Raw genomic sequence first — 9,128 nt, forward strand, 5'->3', positions numbered from 1 at the left:
ATCTCACTTTTCTCTGTATGCAGCTTCGTCACCGGGAGGAAGAGATGTGGAGCTCCCGTCTTGTTTCTTCTTACCTCCCAAAATATGAGCGAACATATGTTTGTTTTCATATTTTAAAATGTGTTTTCCTTCAGATGTCTGATTGGTGCTACACGGATGTTCGTGGACGTTATACGATTACCGTATCATGTCTACGGACATCTTTTTAAAGTTATCATGCTGCTATCTTCATTGATCTGGCTAAAAAAAAAAAACTACAGATGATGGGAAAACACTGATAGATCAACGAGACATTCTGAGCATGAAATGTCAGTTGATCTCATTTGTTTCATTACCTTTTTGAATGCACTGAATGCATCGAAGACGCATGGGGACCTCGTCTCAACCGGTGTTTGCTCAAATCCAACAGATCCGTTGGAGTGGAGTGTGACCCTGTTGACCGACATAAATAAACATTTACAAAAAGCATCTTGTCTTCTTTAATTCCCTCCAGACTTATGCCTTAATATCCCGTGATTTACACTAACGGACGCCTGAGCATGTCAGATCAGAGGTGGTGGACAAAAAAAAAAGGCCTTCAGGCTGGAATCTAACCCTGTCTACCACCTGGAAACCTTCTTGCCTGATTGCTGATTACTTCCAAACTCTTTGGCCATCTCTCAGAAGTTGATGAATGAATTGCTGGGAAAACCACCAAATCTACTGCAACGTTATGTCTCTATTGTCTAACCAGAGGCCGAACCGGAGGTGGAGCATCTCTTTCTCTCGGACATCACGGCCGACGGTTTCCGTCTGTCGTGGACTTCTGATGAAGACATGTTTGACAGATTTGTGATCAAAATAAGAGACAGCAAAAGACTAGCTCACCCTCACGAGTTCAGCGTCCGCGGCGACGAACGAACCAAGGTTTTAACTGGACTCATGAGTGGCACTGAGTATGAAATCGAGCTTTATGGTGTCACATTGGACCAACGCTCCCAACCTATTACTGGCGTTGTTCAGACAGGTATATAAAAAAACAAACAAAGTACTACTAACTACTAAACTTTCTGATTTCTGGTGCGACGTCTGTTTTCAGGGAACCCACAGTCCCACTAATCATCTTTATTTGTCTGCTTTAGGCTTAACTCCATCTCTGACTCTAATGGAAAATGGTCTTTTGGGAAGCATAATTTCTGGAGTTTAATTTGGATCCTCCGAGCTCATAGTTTTCTTTTTTTCTCTTATTATTGGCCATATTTTCTTCACTCTAATTCACCTTCTTCTTTTTTTCTCCTCCTCCTCCTGTTTTTCCTGTCTGCGCATATCCATTTGCACTCTGCTAGGCCTGAGCACTCCTCGGGGACTTCACTTCTCGGAAGTGACTGACTCCTCGGCTGTAGTTCACTGGTCCATGCCTCGCTCTCCGGTGGATCACTACAGAATCACCTACGTGCCCTTTGAAGGAGGTAAGCGCTCCGTCAGAGTTGTTTACTGCTGTTTGTATTTACATTTAAATTGAGTTTTGGTTGGTTTATGATTAAATTAATATTTCAGTTATGGTTTAATTTAATTAATTTTGACCTCTATGGATGCAAACATTTGTCCTGTGGTCATTCGGTCCAACCACTGACCGCACAAAGAATCTCGCTTTGGTCGCCACCATGTTGACTGTCGTGCCTCTTCCGCCTCCTGGCTAAGAAAAATTGCCTTGCCGGACCTGAGACAGGTCGAATGACCACAGGGTGCTCAAACAATCCATCTGTAACTGAAACTGTTTATGTAAATATTCTTATTTCTGCTGTGAAGTTGGGACATTTTAATATAGACACTTATGGAGATTGAGCGAGCATCAAGTGGCCGTTGGAGGAACTGCAGTTTTGTCACTTCTGCACAGCTGCAGAAGTTGCTGCTTGGGTTTACTACTTTAGTCAAGACTAAAATATCCAACAAATATCAGGCGAATTGTGATTGTGAGAGTGTTTTTGGCGACATTCGCAATCCCCAGAGGATGAATTCCAATAACTCTTCACTTGTAGCGCCACCAGGAGTTCAAAATACCTGTAAAACCAACGCCAATCACAAAGTTAACTTGTAGAGACTGAACTTTTAATGTTCCCCGCAGGAAACCCACTGATGGTGACTGTGGACGGCAGCGTGTTTGAGGCTTTGCTGCCCAGCATGGTCCCCGGCAAAACATACCAGGTGACTGTGAGCTCTGTGAAGGGTCTGGAGGAAAGCGACCCCAGCACCGACACCGTAACCACAGGTTGGCTTCCTCCTTCTTCTTCTCTTATGCAACAGTTCCTAGAAAATTGAATCGAAGCTGCTTCTCTTGACGCCGTGTTCCCGTCTCTGCCTTTCAGCTCTGGACAGACCTCAGGGCCTGACTGCAGTTAATGTCACGGATGCCTCAGCCCTGTTGTTGTGGCAACCGTCTGTGGCCACCGTCGACAGATACGTGATCACCTACAGCGCTGATTCAGGTGTGTTTATTCATTCATTTAAACAAGAAGCAGCTCACCTCTGAAAGTCATTTGTCCTGCTTTGCTTCCACAAAGTGTGTGTGAGCGACTTTGATTTATTGATGGGGTGTGTGTGCTTTGCCTTACAGCGTCCCCCATGGTGGAGCATGTTTCTGGGAACATAGTGGAGTTCGAGATGGGCTCTCTGGTTCCAGGAACTCACTACACGGTCGGAGTACACGCTGTGAAAGAAACTCAAAAGAGCGACTCTGCTGTTACTGAATTCACCACAGGTGAGCTCAGAGAGGCGACCTGAAGCTGAAGTCGTGTCGATTCTTGTTTTGTAGCTGCAGTTTTTTTAAAGAAAGATAAATTTTGTCTTTTCAGACGTCGATCCCCCTCGTGATCTCGCAGCTATTAACATTCAAACCGACAGCGCGACTCTCACGTGGAGGCCTCCACAGGCTGCCATCACCGGTTACACGCTCACCTTCTCCTCTGCTGATGGTATAATCAGGGTATGTACAGTCCAAGAAAAGAGAGAGTCTAGCTGGTCTCAGCAGGGATCAGCCTCATGGAGAGCTGTAGACACTATTTATATTTCGGCAGGAAGGAAAACTAAATGCACAGTTTGAGTAGAAGCTGACTAAATCTATGAAAGATAAAAATGACTAACAAGCATTTTCAGCTGGAGACTAATATCAAATCTAAAATGCTTGTCAAAGTAATCCTCACATCACACTGACACTGGAAAATGGTCATCAGTAATGATTTTAGTTCATGCAACCTGCAGCTTTCAGGGGTTAAACATGGAAAACCAAAGTACGCTACAATTCACTGATTCTCAAAGTGTCAAATCTCTGAAATAATCCAAATAATACATTAAAGTTTTTCTTTTTGTGTCACTATCCGTCTGATACAGTCACATTTAGGCAGGTAATGTGCCTCCAGGATTAGTTAAACGCGACATAAGATGGTAAATATTAGGAAGTGCAGTTTTAGAAGTACAACTCTTCTACCAGCTGAGCTCTGATTCTGAACTGCAGTCAACAGTAAACTCTCTTTTTTTGGGCACTAACTGTTCAGTTATGTCCTGTGTATCATTAATAGAAGTAAAAATAGATTAATTAACTTTTTAATTACTCGTGTCAAGCCTGTTTTCCAATGAATATGGACATTTGGAAAGTGTAATGTGGTTAAACCTCCAGCATGCTCTCACTCTTTGTAAATACTTTGTGTTTATGTGTGTCCATGGCTTCAGGAGGTGATGCTAAGCTCGACGGCGTCCTCTTATAACATGGCTCAGCTCACTGGCTCGACGGAGTACAGCGTCAAACTTCAGGCCATCGCCGGAGCCCAGAGGAGTCGTCCCGTCAACACCGTCTTCACTACGAGTAAGGACAAAAACACCTGCGAGCGCGCGACGTTTGCATCCGATTAGTAACTCTAAACTCTTCTTAGCCGTGACAGTCGGTCCAGATGCACGTTAGAAATATATGACTGCTTCTGATGCAAATTCCTTTCGGTTAATCTGATATTCCAGTTAGATCACCTGTGCTTATTTTTCATTCTGTCGGCGCTGCTCCCGGAGGATTTTATTTTCCCTTTCGCTCTTTTCAAAACCTCCTTTTTCCTTCCAAGGTCTTTACTCTCGCACGACGCCGCACACTCTATATGCTTCTTTTCTTATATAACGTAAATGAAGAGAGAGAACAAACGGATGATCTCTTTTTAATGTGTGCTTTCCAGTTGGACAGTTGTACAAACGGCCCAAGGACTGTGCTCAGATTTTGCTGAATGGAGAGACGACCTCTGGTCTGTACACCATCTACGTGGGCGGAGAGGAGAGCCAGCCCCTCCAGGTTTACTGTGACATGACCACAGATGGAGGAGGGTGGATGGTGAGTAAATCGACCTGCTTGGAATCCAATTAAAGGCCCATTATAAATGGGATGCGATCGCAAACGGTTACGCAACGGCTGGTTTTTCTAACGGCCTTGCGCTTGTTATGATTATCGTGAAGCTGTCGTGACACTCATGACAGTCAGTCCTCTTCAGGTTTTCCTCAGACGCCAGAATGGAAAGCTGGAATTCTACAGGAACTGGAAGAACTACACCGCTGGCTTCGGTAACATGAATGATGAGTTCTGGCTGGGTAAGATCGCTCGTCTTCTCGTCTTATTCGCCTCTCTCTCTCTCTCTCACTCACTCCCTTTCCGACTCACACGTATTAAATTATTTCAGGTCTCTCCAACCTCCATAAAATCACAAATTCTGGCCATTATGAGCTACGAGTGGACTTGAGAGACAACACAGAATCGGCCTACGCTCAGTACGACAAGTTTACGATCGCAGAGCCAAGATCACGCTACAAAGTCTACGTCGGAGCGTACAGTGGAACAGCAGGTCGGTATTATTTTTAAAGGGCTAGTTCGACATCAACCTGCCATCTGGACGTCTGGGTTCAAAGCTCCTTACTGCAGCGTATACATTAATGAACGTAACATACAAGTCATGTATGTGCATAGATTACAATAAATCTTATTTGCTAAGGGGCATGTACTTTTTGAAATACAAGCTTTGATTAGATGCCGTCCAGGCTTTCATCGGAATAGTTTGACATTTGACCGATAAATGAGAAAAACAATCGCTCACGTCTGTCTTAGCTTAGCATGAAGACCGACTCCGTCCAAAAGTAACAAAACCCACCTCTGAAGCTCATTGATTAACACTTTATATGTAGTTTGTTTAATCTGTATAACAACCAAAGTGGAAAAAAAACACCAAGTCAGGGGGTTCTTGGCGGGGTGCAGTGACTTTTCTAATTCACAGAGACTCCAGGAATTTAACTGCTCCTGGCCAAGAAACAGTCTGGCACCGAAGCCTTTTGTTAAAACAAAACCAAGTGTTGTCATTTTCTGTGTTAAATTAACGAGACATAATCTGATAATTTGCGAGATTTAGAGTCTTTAAAGCCATGCTAGGTGCTCCCTCTGTTTCCAGTCTTTGTGCTAAGCTACGCTGATTCGTCTCATCGAACTTTTGCCAAGAAAATGAGATTTGAACTCCTACGGCAGCTTCACTTAATCTAACCGCTCACATGTTTTACCTGCATGAACACGTGGTGTGTTTTCTCCACCAGGTGACTCCATGATTTACCACCAGGGCCGACCCTTCTCCACCTACGACAACGACAACGACATCGCCGTCACAAACTGCGCCCTGTCTTACAAAGGCGCCTTCTGGTATAAAAACTGTCATCGTGTCAACCTCATGGGGAAATACGGCGACAGCAGTCACAGTAAGGTATGTACACTTGAGAACTTTTCAGCGTTTTTTTGTTTTATTTGTAGGGTTTTATATCTTCTAGTCGTGCTTCTCGTACTCTCAAGAAATGTTTCATATTTTCCGTGAAGCTTTCTGACACTTCAACAGTATTTTAACCAAATATTTGACACGTCCCATCACGCTTACTTCAGAGATAAACGTGCGACCCACGGGGATCTTTTATATCTCGGAATCTGTTGTAATATTTTCCAAAACACAAAGCGAGTGATCAACATCAAATGTTTCCCACTCTCTCCCTCCAGCATTATGTAACTGCTGACTCGTCACCTTTCGCTGTAATAAAGAAACAAATCAGATGTTTCCATCACCCTCGGTCTCTGTGAATCGTCAGATGTTTGGTGTGTGTGGGGAAAGATGATCTGTGTTTTTCAGTTTATTTTCTTTCCACAGGGGATCAACTGGTTCCACTGGAGGGGCCACGAACACTCGATCGGATTTGCAGAGATGAAAATCAGGCCGGCCAACTTCAGAAACTTCGAGAGCAGAAAAAAGCGATCATAGACCGGTGAACCTGTCCTCGTCTACACCTCATCTCCTCCGCCCTCCACCCCACCTCCAGTCTCGTCATCAGTCGTGAACTTCTCGTTGTTCATCCTCTAATCACTAAAAAAACACAAAAAAACACACACACAAAGACAATCACGCTGAAGGTGATTCAGAAACAAACTTTACATTACACCAAAGAAACAATTAGCCGTCTTTTTTCTTTGTGTGTGTGTGTGTGTAGTCGTCCCAGTTTGACACACGTGTGATTATATTTCCAGACGAGCGTAAACAAACACACAGTTACAAGTGTTAAAGGGACCAAACATCTGTAAACATCTGTATCATCAACATCATGAGAATTAATCTAACACGTCAAAGGCACATAGAAGGCATCAGGCCGCTCAAAGTAATGTTGAATTCAACTCCTCCATCTTAAACCGAGTTATCGACCAGATTAAATTATATAAAATGATACATCCTAATGAATATACGTTATATTTACTGTACAACCAATCACATTTGGAGGCCACTAATGCCACTGAGTTCATATTTAAATGTTGCTTTACTTATTTTGATAGAAAATAAAACAGGATCTGATGCTGTGCAACCTTCAATACAAATAAAAAATGTTAGTTTGATAAAAAAAGTGTGTGAGAACTTCTTTTTGTGCGAGTTCCACCTCTGCTCCAGCAGATGGCAGCGTATACTCTGCAATCACAAAGGACTGTGTGTTATTGTTGACGTCTTTTACTACCCAGGAGCAGATTTTTTACAAAGAAACTCACAGTAAATATAAAAAATGTTGATTATTAAAGGTGTTAAAAAGTCTTCAGCTTTGAATTTAGTTCACTTTTTAAGTCTGCAACGTCAAACCTGGAATAAAAACTGTTGCTACTGTTGCTAAGGAAGCTCTTTGACTCAAAGAGTTGACTCAAAAGTTATTTTTAATTGGTTAATACATCCATTCATTTATAGCTACTTATCTGGATCGAGGTCACGTCACAGGGCATGTTTAAAGAGAATATTTAAATACACTGCTGCATCACCAGTACAGGTATTGAACAGTGAGACGTGGATGGCACTTCAAGAGTCTTTATTCGCTTTCTGTGGTTTGGTAGAGAAAGGAGAAACCCCAAATAATCTTCGGATCGGGTTTAAATATCTGAAAACTACAAAAATGATACAGTTTGTGTCCACGTGTCCAGAAAAGTTGGGTCAGATAGTAAGAATGTGATATACAGATGAGAAGTACAGATAAATGTCAATAAATTCATTCATGTGGTTCTAATTGTCCAAATTAATCATGGAAAAAAAGTCTAAAGCATGATTAAGTCTTTAATTTAATTTGTTTTTGTGTCTGGTTTGAATAAAATAAAATCTTGGCCAATGGACGGCGTATCCGTGACGTCACCCACAGGTTTCCGAAGAACTGTTTTAAACTGGCCGCCGCCTTCTTGGTAGTCCTGCCTTTTCTAAAGAAATCGGCAAATATCAGCGAACCTGAGGCGAGCTGGATGACGCCTGGTTGCTTAAATCTAACCATGTCAATCAAAGCGTCCACACTCTGATGCCAGCGGCCTGCCTCAGACTAAACAACCAGAGTAACGACTGTGTTGTTTGATTTAATGGAACATCGTGCCGCTTTGACCTCCACGTGGGGTTACAGAGCATGATTCAGACGTCTTAATTAAACTTCGTGTCTAGATACTTGCATTGCTCGTCAAAGGTCAGCTGAAAGCACAGTGCCGTTTACCTCCTCATATTTACGTGTTGCGGATCCCAATCTTTCCTGAACGACGCCTGGGTGCTAAAATAAACCACCTGTAACGACACATACCTGTCAATCAAAGCGTCCACGCTCTTAATCCTGCCTAATTTTAAACCTTAATATAATCTGAACATGTTTATTTCAGCTGTGAAGTTGGACATGTCAACATGGGGACTTATGGAGACGGACTCAAGTGGACGTTTGAGGGAACTGCAGTTTTTTGGCATTTGGTTTAAATGCAGGAGGACTTTAATCCTTCGTATTGACTGACTTCACTCTGAGAAGTTTAAACATTAGGTGTGTTTATCAAAGTCAGACAGCATTACGCCAGTAATATTTAAGCGAGTTCAACCTGATATTCCCCTAACAGGATGTCTTCATGGTTCCAAAGTTTAGGTTTTAAAATCTGGGTTATCTTTCTTTTGCAACTGGAGCACACAAGGTTCTCAAAATCAATATCTTTCCACAATTATCATCAAATCCATCCTCACGTAAACAGTGTCAGATCTTAAGTGGAACTAATTTGTTCCTCTCATCGCCTCTTAACAAAGGCGGACTGCAGCGTTTGATGACTGTCCAACTTCTTAAGAATCACAAGAGCCCCTTTTAAACGAGGGATTATTTGATCTAATAAGACGGATCTACGTGTCCTACTTTGTGTTACACTTGGCCTGCGAGCAAGTGTAAGGTCATTCAAGTCTTTCGACATCAGGCAGGTGACCCAGTGATCAGGCATTACCTCGTGTCCTCGGGTCGATTGTTCATCTTGATCCGCGGCCATCTCGGTGTCCTCTCTGCACCCTCTCTGGTACTGTTTGTTTATTTGTTTGTGCAGCTCGCTTTCAATGGGTACATTTCGACTGTTGGGTATTGTCACGATCGCGGCGATATTTCCGAGTATTTCAGCTCCGATCACCCTTTTAATGTGTTCAGAGAAAGCCTGACACACTCAGCTGTTGAAAGGTTTAGGATGTTGGAACATTTTATTTCAATATGAGGAATGCAAAGAGGAATGGTGAAACTCTAGATCGGTTGGCATCGAGCTGGGAGTTTTCTCGCTTAGAACATAACTGTTGGCCTGA

General features: G+C 42.8%; 1 protein-coding gene across 2 annotated transcripts in view; it reads left to right on the forward strand.

Moving 5' to 3' along the window:
• Positions 1 to 6,404, forward strand: part of LOC104930937 (tenascin) — a 62,692-nt gene extending 56,288 nt beyond the window's left edge. The window contains exons 22-33 of one of the 2 annotated variants that reach the window (XM_027282227.1): positions 734 to 1,006; positions 1,326 to 1,448; positions 2,105 to 2,248; positions 2,346 to 2,465; positions 2,594 to 2,737; positions 2,832 to 2,962; positions 3,706 to 3,838; positions 4,194 to 4,345; positions 4,503 to 4,599; positions 4,689 to 4,850; positions 5,587 to 5,750; positions 6,183 to 6,404. In XM_027282227.1, the coding sequence (XP_027138028.1) occupies positions 734 to 1,006; positions 1,326 to 1,448; positions 2,105 to 2,248; positions 2,346 to 2,465; positions 2,594 to 2,737; positions 2,832 to 2,962; positions 3,706 to 3,838; positions 4,194 to 4,345; positions 4,503 to 4,599; positions 4,689 to 4,850; positions 5,587 to 5,750; positions 6,183 to 6,293 (1,754 nt within the window). In that variant the 3' untranslated portion in view covers positions 6,294 to 6,404. The remainder of the gene's footprint in view (positions 1 to 733; positions 1,007 to 1,325; positions 1,449 to 2,104; positions 2,249 to 2,345; positions 2,466 to 2,593; positions 2,738 to 2,831; positions 2,963 to 3,705; positions 3,839 to 4,193; positions 4,346 to 4,502; positions 4,600 to 4,688; positions 4,851 to 5,586; positions 5,751 to 6,182) is intronic. The other variant, XM_027282228.1, reaches the window with a different exon arrangement.
• The last annotated feature ends 2,724 nt before the right edge of the window (positions 6,405 to 9,128 follow it).

This window comes from Larimichthys crocea, chromosome IX (assembly GCF_000972845.2).
Source record: "Larimichthys crocea isolate SSNF chromosome IX, L_crocea_2.0, whole genome shotgun sequence".
Taxonomy (NCBI): Eukaryota; Metazoa; Chordata; class Actinopteri; family Sciaenidae; genus Larimichthys; species Larimichthys crocea.